A 23,245-nucleotide genomic window follows, 5' to 3' on the forward strand; every position below is an offset into this window, starting at 1 on the left:
GTTCTACAAAATCAAACGTGGCAATCACTGCAGCAATGCTTGGTTGTGAATGGTTGCCTACAAAGAAGTGAACATTAAGCAAAGTGTGCATTATTATGTATCAAGATTAAGTAGCCATTAATTCTACCAGCTGGTCAGTAGGCCTATATTAATTGGTAAGGATACAATACAACTGGTTTTTAAGACTGGACTATAATATTTTTGAATGAAACTCTAGAATTGGTGATTTGGCTATTAAAATTGACAAATTCCCTATGTGGCTTTTAGCCAAAGTGGATGTAGTCCAAATGTGCATTACTACTATACTATTTGACAAAATGGCAATAAGACAAAATGGATATATTATTCGACGAATGGAAATTGGACAATTTGAATACTAAATATGGCCTATACCATGTATACGTTGAACAAACAGGTGATTGGACGACCTGGTAGATAGACTAGTAATGACATCCAGATAAAATGTGCATAGCCTCTCTGATTTAGACAATATACGTCATTATATATTGTATTGATAACTTGAACATGTCTAAAACAATATGTAGGCCTACGAAATAAGGTCACATAGGGGTGCAAACAGGTGACGTGGCGGTCATGACGAAGAATAGACCGCTGTAGGATATGACACCCAAGTTTTTCTTATTTTGGAAATGACTAGAGTGCATGTTGTACAATTATATTCTGCTGAAAGTTACATAGAACATGCACGTTTTATGTTATACAAATTTTCAGTTTCTTATGAGTGCGATGGTTCTGAACAATGTATGAGCGTGCAAGTTTAACCGTTCTATTCAACGACGCGAAGTGGAGTTGAATAGAAGTCAATTTCAGGTTGAGTGATTTTTTTCTCACTTTAATGTATCGAATAGCTGTAACTCGATTTCATCATCAAGTCATACTGGGCTTCGTAACACATATTCAAGGCAGGTGACACGTTCTTCAACTTGAAACTTTATATTTATACACATACACACACTTGTCTCTATGCAACCAGTGAGGTCAAAGGTCAGGAGTCAGTCTTAATCTGCTGACTATGATATGAATTAAGAGCTATACTGGTCAAAGAAAGTCGGGTTGTGAGTAGGCGTATGTTATTGTACGACGCGGGGGGATGAAAACATGATCGGGGACTTCCCAGACGATATTTGGGTTATTATCTTCATAACTGCGATGCAACCAAAAACATCTCTGACCTTGTGTTGGTATTGCACAATCCTTTCGCGCCTTTTCATTGACTATAGCCTGCTTAGATACACTTGGTTTGCGGTTCACCATGTATGTATAGTCCTGAGAAGGACTGTTGGAGTGACAGGAGAAGGATAAAAAGAAAAAGTTGGATGAGAGGTGAGAATAGGGTAAGAGTATTCTTTCTGGAATGAGTGTAGTCCTGAAAAGGACTGTGAACCAAGGAAGTATAGAACCAAGGAAGTGTAGGAGAGTAAGAGGAGACTCAACGTTTCGGACAGTTGACTTTTTTTCTTTCTATCCTTCTCCTGTCACTCCAACAGTCCTTCTCAGGACTATACATACATGGTGAACCGCAAACCAAGTGTATCTAATACCTTGCCATGCAAACACCTTCTCTCAAAAATCATCTATAGCCTGCTTGTTGACGTACGTGACGTTAGTTGTCTTGTTACTTCCGGCAGATTCTGTTTTCCCATTTTACGTAGGGTCTTTAGTGTCCTATACCCACCCCCATGCACTGTAATACGACGGAAATTGTATTCTGTATACTTATCTTTTTTTTTTTATCATGCATTGTGATGTAATTTATGCATTCAATTTCTGTAAGATATTTGTGAGTTTCTGTTGGAAATAGAAAAAAATGAATGAATGAATGAATGTAATGAAAATAGATAGACGGACACCCACACGCAAAGATGATTTTCATGCTAAATGTTTTACCAAACGTAAAATTTGTAACTGGAGATTGATTATCGTTATCACCTTCCTCGTACTGAGTATTTATTCAGCGCATGCTGTGTTCTCGATACTCTTATGTCGAGCTTGCTAATCATACGACAAGAATACAAAACCTGGCGTTTATAGATTGGAGTTAGTACAATGTGAATTGAATTGAATTGACTAATCATTCATTGGCGCAAAATCAAAAAAAAAAAAAAATCTGCACCCCTCCCCCCCCCCCTTCAGGGAAAAAGAAGTGAGTGGCATTTTCACAGGTTAGATTCAGAACAACGATCAACGATCGAACGGCAAACCATATCAAAGCAAGGTCTACGTGGACATAAAAAACAAACTTTCAGAGAGAGAGGGTGGGAGTAGAAAGGGAAAGACAGGAAGGAAGAGAAAGGGAAAGAGAGGGAGAGAAAGAAGAAAGGAAGTGAATTTTAATATATATATATTGTGTGTGTGTGTGTGTGTGTGTGCGTGTGTGTGTGTGTGTGTGTGTGTGTGTGTGTGTGTGTGTGTGTGTGTGTGTGTGTGTGTGTGTGTGTGTGTGTGTGTGTGTGTGTGTGACTAAGAACATTAAGACCAAATCGCAAAATATTGTTTGGCAGAATGTACTATGGCTATATAAGTATAAGGGCCTATACATGACCACGAATTACAGTTCTGTAGACTGTTGTGACTAGTCGTATATGGTGTTGTGCTTTCACAATTTCACCTTCTTCCTTTTTTTCCACCCTGAGGTTCAATCGATAATCCGTTACCACCGTTCAGGGTGGGAAATTCTCTATCTGTCGAGTCTATTCTTCCATGGACCTACACAAAAAACACTTTTTGTAGTAAGGTCCATGATTGTTCTTTCCCGTCTCACACACGCACACATCACGCACCTCTACACACAGCTCCCATGGCTTTCGAGTTCTATACCGGTCTATTCAAATCGGATTCCGGAAATGTTTTGTCCGGCTGCTTTGTGGCTTTTTTCGCTTGACGAGTTAGCACCGGGGAATCGAACTCGCTTGAGCTCCCGCTGATTCTTTCCTCTTTCTCTCTCTTTCTCTCTCTCTTCCTTTCTTTTCTTTCCTCATCCTCCCCCTCCCCCCCCCCTTCTCTCTTCCTCCGCCCCTCCCTCCCTCTCTTCTTTTCGCTCTCTCTGTCTTTTTTTTTTTTTTTTTTTTTGGAAGCGCGACCAGTGGTAAAAGGGCAGAGTTTACGACGAACCTGTAAATCAAATCAAATCTAAATGATTGCTTCCACTTGAGAAGTCTAATATCCCTCCCCCCCCCCCCGAACTGAATTCAGTACATATTGTTCTGCAATCACCGATCCTTCCCGGGATGTTCGTTGACGTGTCTTGCACAAACTGGAGCAGTGATTTAAAAAAAAAAAAAATATTCGAGTTATCACGTTTAATGCATATTGTGTAGGTCATTTGTATTAAAAAAAACACCCTACCATTAAAAAAAAATGCAATAAAGTCTGAAATATTAGTAAGGAGATGTCATTAGCCATTGGGAGAAGTGATTAAGAATATTGTTCGAGTTATCACATTTGATGCATATGTGTGTATATTTGTTCTATAATGCATGTATAATTATTTGTTATTATGTGTGTATATTGTTTCTCTCTTCTACTCTCCAACCATATTATCTCTTCTTCCTCTTCTTCATCTCTCTGTCTTTTCTTTCCCGTTCTATTTTCTGCATGACAGCGACGTAGTGTTTGGATTTGTCTGGGTGTCTGTCTAGGGTTAGTTAGGTTTTTATTGGTATTTTGTGTAATTCATTTTTGTAAATTCAATTTCGTGTACAAAAGTAAAAGATCAATGATATCTTTGTATATTTTGTTTCACTATGTTTGGGGGGAATGCACCCTACAAGCATTGCTTCTTCAGCATTCCTCCCCACCTCCTGCTTTCTCTAAACTTCAAAATGTTTTGTGCTTTTTTTTCCACCCTATCATTTCTTTATCCTTAAATATCATTTTTCATATATTTGTAATTATTGACACATATGTACTTATGTTTTATGTGAGAAAAAAATGTATTTACAAGTTCTGTTGGAGATGAAAAAAATAAATGAATGAATGAATGAATATAGGTCAGTTGTTTCACAAGACAGCCTACAATAACATGAAAAAAGAATTGTAATAAAACCTAAAATATTAGGAGATATCACAATTTTCTCAATAAACCATAACTGTAGACAGTTTATAGAAACAGTTTTATTATAACTCCTGTCCAAATTTTGCATATTTACATTGATTATACCGATTAACATTTTTACTTTGGTTGTTCTATCCCTAACTCACATTTTAGAACTATTTTGAAGCACTAAAGCTGGGTTTTTGTTTCGTCTGCAAATGGATTAAAAATGGATGTAAATGAGCCAGTGCCCATGAAAATTGCTCTGAATAGTTGGTTACAAAGACCACCCCGAAAACAAGAACAATAAACGAACAAAGAAACAAACAAAGGAGTTCATAATCAAGTGTGCTAACCACATAAAATATAAAGAAATGTACTCTCTAAAAAAATCGAGTGAAAATATTCACTCTTGAAGAAGTGAATACAAAAAAGAGTGAATTTAGAGTGAAATTGGAGTGAATTTCGAGTGAAAATGTTAATTTTCACTCGTTTTAGAGTGACGTCAGGGATCACTCCAAAATCTTCGAGTGATCCCTGAGGCCACTCCAAAATGAGTGAAAATGAACATTTTCACTCGAAATTCACTCCAATTTCACTCTAAATTCACTCTTTTTTGTATTCACTCCTTAGTGAATATTTTCACTCGATTTTTTTTAGAGAGTATTTTGTTATTTTTTCACTATCTTTAAACGATAATTATTGTATTAAAATTGTGGAATATAATTATACCACTGTTGTTATCATAACGCAGTGATATCATTGACATTTGACTGATTGATTAATATTTGACAGTTTGTGTGTGATATGGTATGTATGTATTTTGTGTTGCTGTAATGTAAACTTCAATAGTTTTCTGTATACCATGTAGGCCTACGTGTTTTAACCTGCCATTTGTTTTGAATGAAACGGTGGACCTGATTTTTTTTTGTATCAATGTCATTCTAACACTGCCTTGAACTTGGATAAAGTCGTGATTAAACATCTATACGTTCCTGTTCTAGTGCTGCGTTCACCATTTACAGCGGCCATTCTGTGGGCAGATTCCATGCTTATTTTGATAACCACTGCGAGTGTTATTCGTTTCCTCATCCTCCATACAACACAATGTCAACCTCTGAGACTAAAACCAGTGTTTATTCAATACTGTTTATGTTTTATTGTGGGTGATTATTTGGTTCTCGTTTAGAAGCACACATAGATGAATAAATCAGTCACCCATTCTAGATCAGCATGGCGTTTTATGATTACGATGGCGTTTGTATCTATGACCCACCCATTTTACTGTTTGTGAAGTAATGGCACCCCATTGATACGGTGGTCACGATTACATGCCTCTGTGTAACACCATAATTATAATCTTGGCTGGGGTATTGTAATAATGTTCTGTGTATGTATATATATTAGGCCCTACAAAACTGAGATTTTGTGGATCACTCGGTGCCAAGATTTACTCTAAATGGTTGGTCACATAATAATGGAAATCCACCCAACAGTATATCCCCTTTGTTTCATCACATCGTTTGAATTAGAGTGGAAAGAAGCTTCAAAACACAAAAAGCCTGTTCTTTTTCACTCAGATTCAGATTCAGCTTTGTGTTAACATTGACATTGGCTTTTAGTGCTGAACACAGAACTCTATGACATCTGGATGTTTCTGATTGCTCGTTAAAGGGGATGGCTAGAGTAACTGATCAGTGTGAATCAGTGGGAATGCTGGGGATAATTGTTCCAATTCTTGTGGGATTCATTTAAGAGTACAATAGATATATCTATTGTTTTGTGAAAATTATTTGCTTCAGAATGGTCTCATATTCAAGTAATGTGCAGTTTAATCGCCCCGTCACTGACCAGGCATGCTAACCTGGAAACATTAAACTGCACATTACTTGAATATGAGACCATTCTGAAGCAAATAATACTCACACAACAACAGATACATAATGTACTTTTAAATGAATCCCACAAGGATTGGACAATCATCCCCCAGCATTCCCACTGATTTACACTGATCAGTTACTAGCCATCCCAAATCACGTTTAGTCTATTTCAATTTAGCTAATTTGCAGTAAGACACAGTCGTGAGCAATCCCTCGCATTAATTTTTCCACCCAGTCATTCGGCACCATGACTGGCTTCTCTGTCTGTACAACATGTGCAATTTTAACAGGAGCCTGTGGTTGTTCAAGTAAAAATGTCAACGGTGGTTCCGGATTCCCGTATTGAACCGGTCAACCTGTTCACAACTCAAGGTATATATAGCAACACAAAAACACCATCTCCCTTTAGAAAATATTAAAGATGACAACGGATGCTTTTAAAATGAAGTTTTTTTTTTGGAGGATGAGTTGGAAATGCACACCAGACACTATTTCTCCGTCCAATTGACTGTATAATTATCAATATGGGGATTTTCGTTAGTGAAACAAGATGTTTCTCTGTCTATAGCATCTTTCTAAGCCAATCCAATTCTACTTCTCTGCGACAGTTAAATATAAATAGTGATAGTAGGAACATTTCGATGCTCTAGAATGTAATCATACATTTATTTTTAACGATGGTGCTTGGTATTTTTTTTTTTAAGGTTGGATTGGCTCTATCTAACAGTCCAAGGAAAAAAAACTTACCCTACACAGTAGAGATAAGCTTCCCTACAGCATTTGTCATGTCGAGAGAGATAGCTTGGTCTTCGTCTGAAACCTAACCAAGTGGTTCCCTAATGGTTTGTATGAATCATAGCAGCTATTTTCCATACAGCCACAACGATTCAGCGATGCTGTTTTGTTATTTGTGTGGTTTTTTTTTTCAAGATGAATGTCTGTATGAGTTACTTCCGGGCCCCATTTCATAGAAAGTTGATATGATGGCAAGTCTTGCTGGAATGACAATTGTCATGGTAATGACAAGAACCTAGTTTCCTGATTGGCTGTTGCCATAGAAAGTTTCCATATCAGCAAGAGATGCTATCCGAACATCTTTATGAAATGGGGCCCTAGTGACTTGATCGTGACGAGATGACGTCATTACTAAAATCTTATCTAGGTATGTGACTGTGACTCTTATAATGATAGTAGTAGGGATTTGTGTAGGGTTTTAGTTGTGTCGTCGATTCATAGATGTGTTTTAGTCGCTTCATAATACATTTCTCTGCCCGTATACTTGTTACATATTTCGTACTTCATTGACAATGATTTTTAGCAGGGAGGTGAATTCTTAGGCCTACATGAACAATATGTATATTGTTTTTCTTTCTTTATGCAATCTTTTGTTCACTGACACACTGTTGAAAATGAAAATAAATGAAATAATTGTAATAGGTAATAAATAGACATGTTAAATTATTGATAAAGTGAAGCTCTATACAGTTCAATTTCTTTGGATTCTACTTTACAAATTCAATTAAACTTATAGGCCCTAACATCTATAGAGTTTTAGTTTCATTTTATACATCTTTCTTCAAGTCAACGAGATTGGAAATTCACTTGACTTTTTAGTTATGAGTTTTGGCAAATGCGTAACAGTGGTTTTTGTTGTTGTTTTTTTTTTTCTCAGGGGCCATAAATTTGCTAAAATCTAAGCGTCTGCACAGGAACGTATTTCACCTCGGACGAGGAAGGTATATATTTCTGTAAAATAGCTGCGATTTTCTATAATCTTTGTGTCCCATCATAATGCTCAAGCAAATCAGTTGATGTATTTTGGATATTTTGAAGAAAATAAAATGTCACGAAGAGAAGATTAAGTGTTTCGCCTGCAGTCTGTATTATACTATACATCCTCGACTGGCCAAGATGGTATGCTTCTAAATTAGTTTTTGCTACTTCGATGTGATTTTAATGATCTAATTAGAAAGACGAGAAGAATGAGGTCAGCAGTAATAAAAAGAAGAGACGAAGAGGAGGAATTTAGAGGAGGGGGAAAAGAAGAGGAAGTAGTAGAGTAGGTCCATGTAGTTGCTGTTGTGCTTGTGGACGCAGAAGATATTGACTGCAATATTGATGACTAAGGAGAATAGGCAAAGTGTGTATAATGATGATATGATATTGTATTGTGAATGATTCCCTAGAATATTCCATATTCTTCTCGATTAACTTCACTTCCCTTTCCATTTATCTACATGACTGAGTATGCCATTCTCAAAGCAAATGTTTCCATTAAAGGGTGTGTACAGTTCTGGTCGAGGTGAGGATCTAGCTTTTAACGTTTTGCGAGATATTCAGAAATGGCTGAGATATCCAAAAACAAGGTGAAACAAAGAGATCCTAATAAAGTTGTGGCATGTCGCCTTTTATTATTAGCACTTTTTTGGATATCTCAGCCATTTGAAAACCAATTTTCATCAAATAAACGTTGAATCCTTCTTAAAATTACATGCTCTTTCATATTTCATAAGAGGCTTTTCATTATCTCACTTAGGAATGTTCAAAACATGAATCCCCACCTCAACCGGTACTGTACAATCCTTTTAAAGCAACACTAAAGTTGATTTTTAAGAAGTATATGCAAAAGACAAGTCATATTGATATTATGGTATTTACTCAGCATGAGTGTATATCCTGACTACATCGCTTCCCTAAAACTTAAATAGCAGTCGATGTTTCATTTCATTTCTCTTATCTAAGCAGCTAAACGTGATGTTTGTGTGTCGTTATAGTACTTCATACGAAAGTTTTGCGGTAATTATTGAACTCTTAAAGTATATAAATTATTGAAATTGTTCGGAGTTCTAACCTACATTTTCCACACAAGAATCTGTGTTCTTTACATTGAGTATGTATCAAATCAGCCCAGCTCTTTGAAGCAAAGTGTTTGTAACAATGTGGACCTACGAGATTAAAAAGACAAAGCAAACTTGATAGCGCGTGTATAGGCCTTGGTTGAGAAATGGCGGACTCTATGAAATGCATTTGCGAGCAGTGGTATATAAGGTATACGTGTGTAGAGTCATTCCTCTCGCCAACCACTGCTTTCGAGCGAAAACGCCCCGTCGCTCCGTTCACTGGGGCCTCTAATCTCTCACGGGGTAAGAAAGCGGGCTATTGGACTTTAGTCGAGCCCTCTTTCAAAATGATCGTCGGTGCAAAACATGTTTGCCTATCGTTCGCCGCGTTTCCGGAGTACACACGGAGAATAAAAGAACTGTTTGCCGTAGAGCAACCTTTGACTTTAGTTGCTTCCGATCTGGCTTAAACGAACGTTTTGACGAGCGACGGTGGAGTGGGAGAGGAGAAAGAGGGGGAAGGAAAAAAAAACTTAGGTGGGTGTTGGTCTATGTAGCAAGAACAGTTGAGCTGGAGCTCTGAGTGACAACGTGATGTGAAAAGCTAACGGGAGAGCCGGAACAGTTTTCACTTGTGTAAATTGTGTTAGCATGGCATATCTGAAAATACCATCTTTATTGCTGTGCTATCTGAACATTTGTCTTTCATTCATTGGGCTTTTCGACAAAGAGAGAAGGATTTCAGGTAACTGAGAAGGACAGAGTGTTGTATTCGTCCTTAGCCCGCGCTGATGTGAATGCCTGCCTGCACACCTTAATTAGGCTTCGCACACCTACTTTGACTTCAACTGACGCCAGGCAGGCTGGTTGTATTTCGTGGTCATGCGAGAACTGAATCAGAAGGATTCTTCCTGCAAATCGCACTGTCTGCTGAATGGACTCAGAGGTTGGTGTTGCCATGCATCGTGATCCGAAATGATCTACAGCAGTTATATAGCATGGTCTACGTGATGGTAACTTGGATGAACTTTGACAGCGATACAAAGTCTACACCTTGCATTTTGTGAGCCAGTCAGTTTCTCAAATCTGTTACAGAGGACATTTCATATGCACTACGTGATTTAAATAACAGCATGTGCCGATTGTGATTCAAAGTTTGGTTTCTTCTGTTTCAGAGTTACCCTTGCTGCTGCTCCTGGAGTTGGTTAATTGCGAGGCAGAATGACAACAGCTAATTTTTCATTGGAATAATAGCGACTGGAGGAACATATTTATCGAAATGGCAGGAAAGTTTGCCGACGACCAGCGGTCTTGTGAAGAGTGCGGCAAGGGGTGTCCGGCCCAAGACTCCCAACAGGACACGGCGCGCTACACCCTCAGGCGAAACCTTTGCTCCACGTGTGCCGGAGGGGACCTCGCTGACACCGTACTGGATGGGCCGACGTCGACGTCGCAATGGAGGTGCAGCGAGCATCGCCATCGAGATGTCATACTTTACTGCGTGAATTGCAGGCGACCGATCTGTGACGTATGCGTCCATTTGACGCACTCGGGACACGAATACCGTGACATCAGTAAAGTGATTAAGCAGCGACGAGACACTGCACGAACTCAATGTGAGAGAATTGCCGAGAAAGAACAACAACTTCGTCATGATCGCCGTATCATCGAGGAGTGCATCGACGATGTCAACGGCCGATTCGACCGCCTGAGATACGCAGTCCTAGTGCGCGTACACGAGAAATCGAGAAGTCTGGAAGAGGACCAGACGATTGCCGCGAGAAAAATCGAGAGTCGCGCTCGAGAAGAAAAGCAAAAGATAGACAGATGGAAAGATAATCGCCTGGCAGAGCTGCGGGAGGAGAAAGATAACAAGTCGCGTGAAATTCAACAGAGGCAATGCAATCTCTTCTCAGAGCTCGACGACGTGAAGCGAAAGTTGTTGGACCAATTAGACGAGTATCAGGATTTTCTCGAGAAAGCAGACGAGATCGTCGCCAATGCACGCAAAGCAGCTGAAGGAACATTGAGCGCCGACGTGAAGGAGTTGCTTTCTCTCCCGACAACCCCAGATAACGCTGTCTTAGAAGAATGCCTTGCGTTGGAGCTCGACGTCGAGTCCGTATCGATGGTGGACAGCATCGCTAAGAGCGTAAAATTCGAGTCCGAGAGTGCAAGTGACAACTGCTGCCTGCTCGGAAAGTTGGTGACGACAGCGCCTGCTTGGTGCAAGATCAGAAATATCCAAGTTGGGCTGCCTAACTTTCGTCTGCTAAATTCTACGAAAGCGAACAATCGTGTGTTGTTTACGGGCGAGAATGGTGACAAGCAGGACAAGAGCTTTGGTTTATACACCATGGACGTGGAGAGTGGGGCGACGAATCTCGTCACGTCGGACTCGGCATGCATCACCGACGCGGCGTCGCTCAGTAACGATTTAATAGCAGTAACGAGGAATGATAAGTCGACAGTCAACGTTTGGCACACGAAGCGGGGAAAGGTGTCGAGTCATTTCAAAGTGCCTAAAAACTGGTCTCACACCCGACTCGCCGTCGATCACGACGGTTCTATCGTGGCACGTGACCACGCCAGTAACACTTATAACAAGATAAACGTTTACCGGTCAACCACGGGAGAGAAAATCCGCAGCATACCTTACTCGGGAACAATCTATAATCTTGCCACTCTCTCGTCGGGAAAACTCGTCATCCAGTCTGGAGCGACAGAGGTGACAATCGTTGATCAGTCGGGCTTGGTGATGGCGACGATCTCGGACGAGTCTTGGCAGTGGGTGCGATGCGCCGTCGCTCGTGATGACGCGATCATGGTGGCCTACGGCCGACGAGATGACTCGACGACGATTTTTGTCGACGCCTACTCGAACGACGGACGGCTGGTCGAGCGTGTCGTCAAACACAGGTGCAATCCCTCGCTGGATCACATCGCCCTCGTAGTGACGATGTCAGGTCGCATAGCCCTTCAGAAAGGCGACGATCTTGCCATCTACGAGCGTCTCATCCCCCTCGTTCCTGTGATGACGTCAACCACGCCGGACAATATCAGCGAGAAGTCTTCCAACTCCCCGAAACCGCCTTCGCGTCGTAACATTTTTATGTGCATTCCCACGTGAGGTTAACGGGACTGGGGCGTTCCCGTTCTTTCCCAGCACCACTGCCTAAGTTATATGCTGAACGTCTGTTTAAAATATGCACCATATTTTAGTCTATACTAGTATTGGTTTCAAGATTTTCATGTTTCAAATTATAACAGTAAATACGTGTTAAATGACACGCAAGGCCTAATTTATACAACCTTATTGTTTGTGCCTTACAATCCAAGGTTGACCATCTGAATTTGTATTCATTTCGTCTATGATTTTTTTATTGTTGTATAGTAAGTAAGCTATCAGGATATAGTGCAATATCATAGCAATTGTCATGGAATGACTTAATAGAAAGTGGTTGATAATAGTATGGTATAACGGGTTTTTCAATCTGTGTCAAGTAACCTGCCTGACGATTTATATTCTATAAACCTGTACTTTAGTAGCCTATTATCAATGAAAGGTTTATTAACAGATGTGAGATTTTGACGTGCTTTAAATGTGCACAGTTATGATACAAAGAGAAAGTAATTTGGTGACAGTGGGACTAGTTCCCAAGCTCAGGTGACGAATAAGAGAGGGCCTTTGTTGTTTGTTTTTTGCTCATCATAATTCCACAAGCTTGAAACAGTGCATTTCTTGTTTGTCGTTAACACCGGGATCATCTTAGGATTCTACTGTTATCTAAAGTAGAACGAAACACAGCCATTCTTCCCATCGTGTTGTAATAGCGAAATGATATTGGGTGAGGACACGATCATCTGACACTTTAATCGCGTCAGACAAAAAGTAACAATAAGTGAAAGTTGAAGTAACAAGTTATGGTCACATATAAGCTTTTAATCTTTATAGTTCATCAGCAGGACAGAGCGTCCCTAACTTCTTCCAAAGTCAGGGACATTCAAAACAAGACAGCCTGATAAAAGAAAAATAAACAATCAAACAAACAAACACTAAAATATGTAACGTCTTCCCCCTGGTGTTATAGGTCTAGTTCCTTTCCGGTGGATCAGATTCGTTGAAAGTCTGCTTTTAATCCCATTTTCTTGTTTTTTAAACCACACTTGCCTGTCATCATGTCACTCGCGTTTCTAAATATGTAATGTAATTTTCCCCTGAGACCAGAAACACGCTCAGTTTGTGAATTCAATACACAAGAAGACATTGAAATACGTGTATCGGGTGTGTTTAAGCTTTGGATGTATTTTCCCTGATGTATTCATTTCATTCTTTTCTTTCGTCGTATTAGATTGTGAAAATGGGCCACGACTTCTGCGATTTACGTGTTTAGTCGCTTGGTGTGTAGTTTATTCAACACGTGTTCACTGATCAACAACATTAACGTGATCGGTCAGGGCTATACTGGCCCGTTACCGGCAGAAACCAAAAATCAGTTTAGTATTCAATTTTTTTTTCCTAACTCAATGTAGATTTAGGAAATTCCCAAGAAAACAAAATGAATAAATGGCCAATAAGTTTGAATTAGTAAGACAATAACAGAACCAAAAATCAGCTGTAAATTTCATATTTATGTCATCAACCACTTTTATTTTGCCATTATAAGTAAAACCGTCGAGCTTTATTCAACATATTGAAAATTCATGTTTGCGTGCTCGTGCTCGAAAGCATTATACAGCATGGGAAAAGGGTATACTAGTATACCTTCATTGTAAAAACACATAATTTTTCTATCTCAGTCCCCCTCCAGCCCCCATTTATTTTTTTTTCTCTTTCTCCTTCCGGTACTCCGCCGTTCTGGTGAGAGAACACATACAAATGACAAAATATATCCGGTGGAGGTGATGAGAAGGACGTGGCGAAATAGCCATCGGGTCTTCAAGCAAATACGACCAAACACAATACCTGAATCCGGCATACCCCCCCCCCCTCTCTCTCTCTCTCTCTCTCTCTCTCTCTCTCTTTCTTTCTCTCTCTCTCTCTCTCTCTCTCTCCCTCTGCCCCTCTCTTATACTGTCATATTTCTTCCGGAAATAACGGCGCTGTCTCTCAGTGAAATATTTTCACCCATTAAAGGTCGGATTAAAAAAAAATAGAGGTCATAATTTTTGCGCGAGAAGACCTAAGAACCCACAAAGCTAAAATCCACGTGCAATGCAACTTTTGACTGTTATCGTTTTTTATTTGTTCGTTATTTCGGGGTCGAAATACTGTTGTTATTGGGGTTTTTTTTTTTTCTCTCTCTCTATTTTCGTTGTTTGTAGAATTCATGGCAGGAATTTAGAATTATTTTGTGTAGACCAAGACTGCGCTCAATCGAGCACAAGTCGATTCAACGTTTGAATTATGCTTCCAATTATTTTGAACACAGATGTTTTTATGTGGATTTATTCGTGTGCATGTACATGTACAATGTATTACAAGAGCTTGATGATGTAGAGATACATTATGTAAGTTGGAAGGCAGAAATACACAAATATCATCATACTGCAACGTGAACGATACGTACTGTTAACACTCAGATACTAAAAAGTAGAACACTTCATCTACCTAGAATAAAATATCACTTGTGTTGATGCAGTTTATGAAGCTTGAACTTCATGCTGCAGGCGTAGAAAGATAATTTACTGTGCTATGCAATAATTGCAACTATAGGGGACGTAATTATTGTTCGCATAAATAACTCTTTTTATAACTCTTTTTATATGTGATAAAGCGTAATAGTTGTTTTGTTATCGGTTGATAAGTGGAAAGATAGATATTGGATTCAATTTCACTAGGGAATGATTATGTGCTATTCTACGTTTTAGTGTTACTCTGTAAGTTTGCATTCCGAGTTTATCTTCTCACACGTCATGTTAGGTAGAATTTATCAAACGTGGAATCGTTGTAAGACTCGAGACTTGATGACCTTTCTAATCAACTTAAATGAAGGAAAAGGAAATATATTCCTATTGTGAAGGAATGAAATATCTGATAAAAGATAGAAGGCGTTTGATTGGAGTGAGACCTACCCGACTTCTTGCAGCCAATTTAATCCATATTTAATTAGTGTTCTATGAGTCCGTTTTCTGTGTACCATAAAAGATTGAACAATACGCTATGAAGTCTACTGCTCAACCACTGTCTGTCACATGAATACAAGGATATTAAAAGGAACCCACATACAGTGAATAAAACGCCAGGCAAGAAGGATGGACGAAATGCGGTTTACTAATCCCATCAAGACGAGCATGGTTGCGTTGAAGTTCAAGCAGGCGGCTGCGGAGAGTCAAAAAAGCGTTATCCTGTATTTCCTGTTTCTAAACTTTTCATTGTGCCCACAATAGGTCTTCTTTTCATTGGCCCAGTTTAGGTGGGTCGATAAGGATTTAGTATTAGTGGTACGCCTAGCTGTTACAAAAAACCAGAAAGACTCAATAGGCCCGTGTAGAGCCGTCTGTGTACTATTATTGATCGTAATGTCGTCTTTGTATCTCTTGTATAAGAAAGCACGCTGTTAGCCAGCGGGAGATAAATAAAGTGCCTTGACATTGGGAGAGAACAACTTTATCGTGACAATGTGTATATGTTATGAAATATTTATGTTGGTAGATTCTCCTCCCTTTTCCCGTTGTCCTTCTTCCATTTCAGTCCACTCTCCGTCTGTCTGGCGTCTGTTTCTATCTTTTATACACATTTTTAATTTGAGTATTTGTAATCTCAAAACGTTTGAAAGAAACGTATAACGGTGAATTCTACATTCTTAATGCTGTCTTAACGAGTGAATAAGTGCAAATATATTTCGTTTTAGGTCAATTGGCGACACGATGTTTATGTTATTTTTCATAGTCACTATATTGGTATTTTTCTTTTTTTTTTTTTCTATGCGACAAAGCTCGAAGTGTAAAATCTGTGTATGCCACAGACATGCTATAGAGTATTCATTCATGTATCTATTTAATTAAGCCTTATTGTGTTTAACGTTTGACGAACCAATACAAACGAAAGACGAAAATGACTGACTCACATTTGTGTCACATGTTTGTTTACAATATATTTGAAAGTATGCATCTAATACATGAATATTATGTATGTATGTATATATATATATATATATATATATACATACATACATACATTATATTTCATGTTATATATGAAACATTATGTGTGCATATCTATCATTCAACATATATATTATATATGTTGAATGCAAGCATGAATACATCAATGATATGTGTTTATGCATAAGTATATCAAATACATTATCAACCAATTCTTATATGTATATATAATAGGAATTAATATATATTTCATTATGTAAAGCAGGACGAGAGAGGAAGAGAGAGAGAAAGAAGATCGAGGAAGGGAAAAAGAGATACGCAGAGAATAATATGAGCAAGATATAGACAAAAAAAAAATACCAACACTTATACATGAATATTATGTATGTATGTATGTATGTATATATATATATATATATATATATATATATATATATATATATACATACATACATTATATTTCATGTTATATATGAAACATTATGTGTGCATATCTATCATTCAACATACATATTATATATGTTGAATGCAAGCATGAATACATCAATGATATGTATGTATATCAAATACATTATCAACCAATTCTTATATGTATATATAATAGGAATTAATATATATTTCATTATGTAAAGCAGGACGAGAGAGGAAGAGAGAGAGAAAGAAGATCGAGGAAGGGAAAAAGAGATACGCAGAGAATAATATGAGCAAGATATAGACAAAAAAAAAATACCAACACTTATACATGAATATTATGTATGTATGTATGTATGTATATATATATATATATATATATATATATATATATATATATATATATATATATATATATATATACATACATACATTATATTTCATGTTATATATGAAACATTATGTGTGCATATCTATCATTCAACATACATATTATATATGTTGAATGCAAGCATGAATACATCAATGATATGTATGTATATCAAATACATTATCAACCAATTCTTATATGTATATATAATAGGAATTAATATATATTTCATTATGTAAAGCAGGACGAGAGAGGAAGAGAGAGAGAAAGAAGATCGAGGAAGGGAAAAAGAGATACGCAGAGAATAATATGAGCAAGATATAGACAAAAAAAAATACCAACACTTATCCAACACAGTCATAATCAATCAGTTCAGACATGAGTTACGTGCTTACGCATGGTTATAGCTCTTCAACTTTGCTCTCTACGGCAAATATCTCTACGGTCAAAGTCATGCCAGCAATACATATAATTATTATAAGGAAGTACAACTCACCACAAAACAAATAATTATATGACTGCTGTTTGGGGGCATACATTTCCCACAGTCAATAATATATTCAGTAAGTCGTGTATAAAACATATAGTGACGAGACTATAAATCGATATGAAAAATACCACGTAAACCCCTTTACTTTATATTTAGGTCAAACGAAAGCGCGGGATCCCGCAGTCATTGTGTAGAATACATGGCAGCATATTCATTGAATACACAGAGAGATTATTTCTAGAGAAGCTTCCGCGACAAATTATCAAGTTTTATACTGATCTTTTTTTCTAGGTGATGGGAGGGGGGTCAATATGCTACCCACCCGCTTACAAACACCTCAAAAATTCATAAATAGACCCTTGTTGGCGAATTAAGATAAATTAAGAACGTGCATCCCTAAATGGTGTCACACGCCGTCAAACACCCTAAATCGAGTTGTATTTCGTTACATTGAATTAAATTACATTAAATGGAAAATAACATCAAAGTAACACTGTCTTGAAAATAAAAACAAAAATTTAGAAGAACAGACATCAAATTCAATTGTACATAATGCACAATGCTACGTGTAGTGAATGCCGAAAACCTATTTAGTGGGAATATGATTTTATGACCCCAGTATAAATCAAGTAGGATTGAGAGCAACCCCCCCCCCATGAAATACCAGACAATCAATGGTCGAGTTAATTTCAACCTCAAGATTTAAATCTATCACGCTTTCAAAGTCAGATGAAAAAGAAAAAAAAAAACCCGAACTTTTTTTTTCCAAAATATACGTGACATCTCATTCATACATGGGAACAAATTACCCCCGTACCGGTAGCTAACGGCACATAACTGATTTCAGAGCGTATAACAAAATGATTTCTAAGAATGTACACCTTTTGAATAAGCCCTACTTACATTATCTAGGATAAAGTTATAAAATGGTAATAATGTCTCCATAAAGTTGACTGGGAAATTGTTACTATAGACTAAGATGCAGAAAAGATTAATTATCCAATCGCTAACTTTGAAATAGCGTCTGTCGATGAATTCAATGAAAATTCAGTAAATTTGTGTACATTCTCATCTGAATTAGAATATTATATTTCAATCATTTTTAACTGTTCTCCTCAGATTGCGAATACTAGTACTCTCCTCCAACAGGTGTGAAAAAAAAGCTCAGCCAGCCCGCTTGACTGTCCCTTTTGAGATGGCGCTGTTCAACTATGACAGATTTTACCATTGACAAGACGTAGTTATGTTGGAAGAGCTCCCAGCTGGTTACTGTTTGCCCAGCTCACGGAGTGATGATGTGAACGGTAAGTGGGGGCGCTGTGGCATAGTGGATAAGACTCGCGACTCCCGATCGGAAGACCCGAGTTCGAATCCCGCACAGTGCTTACGTCCTTGGACAAGATGTTTTTACCCACTATGTCCCTCTCGACCCAGGTGTATGAATGGGCACCTGGCAATGCTAGGGTAATAATAATAGCAGGGCCCTCTGGCAGAGCAATGGCAACACTGAAGAGGCTACCCTGGGTAAAGAGGACCTTATTATTATTATCATTATCATTATTATTATTATTTTCATTATCATTATTATTATTTATTTATTTTTATTTTTTATGTGGGTATGTATGTACATATCCCACATTTCCATACCATGATACTGAATGAGCATAAATAGCTGAACTTTTGCGCATCTCAGTTCGCATTATGAATTGGATCGCATTATGAGTTAGGGGGAAAGGAGTGGAAAAAATAGAAAGTCTGAGTTTGTTATATGCACAAAGATAGGTCCCTCTGTACGAAAGGACGGGAGCGTACGACAGTCTTCTTTTTTTTTTTTGCATCTGCATGGCAGATTTCCTATCATTTATACCTTGATTTGAATAAAATGCTTGATATTTGCATATGAATTATTTCATCTTTATCAACCCAATCAGCCAGAAGATAGTCTAGATCTCAGTGCTGTGTCTTATTTGAAAACCAACAGCGGATCACATTTGAAATGACACTGTTCTGCTAAATCATGTTGTGTCTATGGTAGCATCTCCTCTGTGAAATTGTCACTGTCATAAATCCTCGTGCACTACCCAACCACCCGGGCGACAAGTTAACTGAATTGTCACCACCAACTACATCCCTTACACTACCGCCCATTATCATTACAATGACAAACACCACCACGATCATTCTCACCATCACGACCCTCTCAACCACTGCTACCACTCACCACCATTACCATCACAACCATCGCTACCACCATCACCCAACCACTACCATAATCACGATCACCATCACCTATACCAACCATTCACATCACAACCACGACTGCCACTCCTCCCGCAACCACCAACATCATTCAGTATCATGACCTTTTGTGATGTGATGCTCATCTGGTATGTCCACTGGCTCACACAAACACGCATACACACACACACACACACACACACACACACACACACACACACACACACACACACACACACACACACACACGCACACACACACACACAACACACACGCACACACACCAAACAAGCAAATTTAGTAGAAATGTATGTGCTAGTTGAATAGTCACAGAGACATACGATGATGGCATTATCACTTCATCTAGCATGCATACAGAATATTCATGGATATTATGTAACCCTGCATCACAAAACAAAAAAACAAAACAAAACAAAAACAAAAAAAAAGTCGCCAGACATGGATTTTGAGTTGAGGGCAGATTCTTAAAGAGCAGACTTTAAGCTTTAAAATGATGTATGACTAAATTCAAATGGACTCCCCTAACCTATCTAAATACTAGAAAGAAAGCACATACTCTGGAAAAGTGTGAACTGAGAAAGTACAGGTCTATTAGTCAAGCACTTAATAATCTTTACCAAGTCGTGCTAGCTGTGCAGTGAAAGGGACAAAACATAGGATGTAAACCACCATAAAAACAATGAAGGGATTATCAGATTGAGCTGAAATTGAGCATGTTCTATTAACACATTCTGTCCATGATTACTGCCAACTTTCAAAGCAGTAGAATTATCCTTTCAAAAGTTATTAGACTTGAAAGTGAATAGTGAGTTAAGGATTTCAAGAAATGAGAAGGGGACTGTAAGACATACCAGATCATTCTGTTCTCCCCCAAAAATGGGTTGTAGAAAAACTGCTGAAAACACTCTCCCATTCATGTTATGATCCAGAGGCGGATCCAGGAATTTCGTAAAGAGGGGGCGTGTTTACAAAAATAAAGGGGGGCGCACGCACCCCTCCCCCCATTTTTTTCTTTTTATTTCTTTTGTTTCAACAAAAAATAAAGGGGGGGCGTGCGCCGTTTGTGGTCCTCCCTGGATCCGCCCCTGTGATCCCAAACTAAATAATGTAGAACAAGGATAGTTCTTTCAGAAAATCTGAAAAACTCAAGATTGACCTGGTTGACCCATTTCATCTTTTTTGAGTCCTCACGTAAAATCAAGGGTTGCAACTTTTGTTTGGTTTTGTGATGCATGGTCACAAATGGTCCAGAAAAACTGCTAATATCCCTATTTCCATTTTGTTTTCAGCTGCCACGTTTTGAGAGAAGGTAGAGAACAGATTACTCTCCCAGATATGATCAACTTTACAAATTTGAGTCAGTCAACCCAAGTGGCATCTTTTGGTCCATTATATCTGCTGTGGGCTTTGCGCTGGGCAGTTATACACACACATACACAGTATACATTTCTACTCATATACCCACTCTGGCATATTACCCCACATGACCACACCTGTCATTGTTAAGAAAGTACATCCAATCTGCACCATAGTCTAAATTTTTATCTGGCGGACCTTCAACACAGCATCAGCTTGTCATATGCAACAAAGTTTCGAAACACATCACCCAAAGAAATAGATGTACAGCTGCCATAATTTCATTGTCATTACAAAGAAAATGTTCATGTTGTGCACATTCATACAGAACAATACTTTCCTTACACTTGATAGTCCCACATGTTTCCAGCATATAAGATTATATATATACACTCGTTTGCCAATACATAATTATCAATAATTTGTACAATTTTACAATAATGTTTCTTTATTGGTTTTCTTATCTTACTTTTGTTGCTTTTTGCAGCTCAAGTTCAAAATATTGTCGTGTATGTAGTCTAACTCAGATTGAAATTGATAAATATTGCATCTGGATTAACTACACACTATGGGATGTATTCAACATCACATGACACTGTATCAGGGTACTCAAAATAGATTAAATCAATCATCTTATTTCTTCTTTTTTTTTCACTTCGTAATACACAGACAGTGACAGACGTCAATGTGAGCGGTAGTACATGTACACATATTTACAAAACTGCTGTACCTTGGTTCCATGCCACACATACAAACACACTGCAATAATTGTAACTCGCAATACAAAAATCACCGTCACCATGGTAACAGCTGAGCAAACAGCCAATCAACCATGAGAATCTCAGCCGTTGCTATGGTAACTGCAATTTGTTGCCTGTTACAATTTTTCCGTGGATCTCTTCATGAAATTGGCTCTTCGTTTAGTGTTTAGGGTGATAGCGACACATTTCAGACAATAATATCATGACTCTACCCTTGTCAGCAGACTCAAGATAGACAAACAATTTTGCTGTGGCCGAGTCTACTCTTGTTATCATTCACAGGGATACTTACTTGCTTACATAAAAGCAGTGGTCCTTATCTCATGTTAATGTGGCTCAACTGCTTACATCGTAACATGCTGCAATCTTAGAATTCATGTCATCTGTAAAGTTACGAGCTGACCATGTATTGCACAACTTCAAACTGGATGCAAGTACGAAAACAGGGACTGCAGTCACATTCATGATAACAATTTACAAGGTCAAGATCTGTACATACACACTGTCATTGTCTTCTTAAGGAAATCTCAGCACGACATGCCTTCACTCCAATTTTGAATAAAAGTGTCAAGAGTCAATCACATTTTCTTTCAAAATGTTCAAGTTAATTATACAAGAACGGTGAAACCTGCCATTTCAAAAACTGTCTTCTACTAATAGACAGAAACATATCCTATGTACTTCAATATGTCTTTATTTTTGTTCTTCTAACCGCGTGATATTTTGAGCACATTTCAATCTGATGTATCTCCAGCATCTGTGCAATCTGACAAATGAACCTTGGCCGATAACCGACACACTGCTTGATTGCAACTTAACTGTCTCCCTTTTGGCAGTCACATGAACATCACACTTGAGGTTGCCCATTCAAAGGGTATTCTGAAGTAATAATAAACACACCTTTAAACATGCACATTATGTGGGGGAAGGGATGGGGGTAACATGAATCTGTCACATCCAAAGGAAAACAACATGTTGGCTTGCCCTAAGATCACCCAACATGAAAACCTACCAGGCAAACTATTGCTGTGGTCTACGTATCCGCTGCCCATCTCTGTGACATCTTAATCAAGTTGAAATTTCAAGTCTGAACTGGGGACAAGAGTTTTGTATTTTTCATTTAATAATATGCCTCTACTTTTCCTCAGTTTTTACCATGCAGGGAACGCATAATATTGATCCGCTACACATATAACATGCAATCACACCAAAATGTATTTAGCAGAGGTAGCTCTTTTGAGACAACTTGAAAACAAATCAAAACAACGAAATAAAACCGAATTACCTGATGTGGTACCAGAAAACACTCTAACAGTCTGACGGTGGATACAGGGGAGATGTTATGGACATGTATTTCTCCGTGATATGCACTTATTATTCATAATGTGCCATTTATCTATATCAGAGTGTATACAGTATGCACTGTATCGACAATGCTGTTTTTCTCTGAAGATCACTACTAGTTAACAACTATCAAACAATATATTGGTGATGACTCCAAGAGAGTGGGGGGAGGGAGGCCACAGAAAGTGCCATCCTGTGAGTATGAAATGCTATTGAGGGATATGAGAGTCGTAAGATAAAGTCAAGGGGATTATAACATCAAAATTATCAGGTTAGACCATCCTGCCTAAACTTCACAAAGGAAGCATGCATGCATTTCATCATATAAGACAGCCTTCAGTATTTCAAGGTCATTACCTGTAGGCTGTATCAT

General features: G+C 38.2%; 1 protein-coding gene across 1 annotated transcript; it reads left to right on the forward strand.

Annotated features, from left to right (window-relative positions):
* Positions 1–10,053: 10,053 nt before the first annotated feature.
* Positions 10,054–11,980, forward strand: LOC140233611 (uncharacterized). The gene has a single exon (XM_072313709.1). The coding sequence runs from the start codon at positions 10,054–10,056 to the stop codon at positions 11,902–11,904; it is 1,851 nt and encodes a 616-aa protein (XP_072169810.1). The 3' UTR covers positions 11,905–11,980.
* Positions 11,981–23,245: the final 11,265 nt, after the last annotated feature.

Source organism: Diadema setosum, chromosome 10 (genome assembly GCF_964275005.1).
Source record: "Diadema setosum chromosome 10, eeDiaSeto1, whole genome shotgun sequence".
NCBI classification, from domain to species: Eukaryota; Metazoa; Echinodermata; class Echinoidea; order Diadematoida; family Diadematidae; genus Diadema; species Diadema setosum.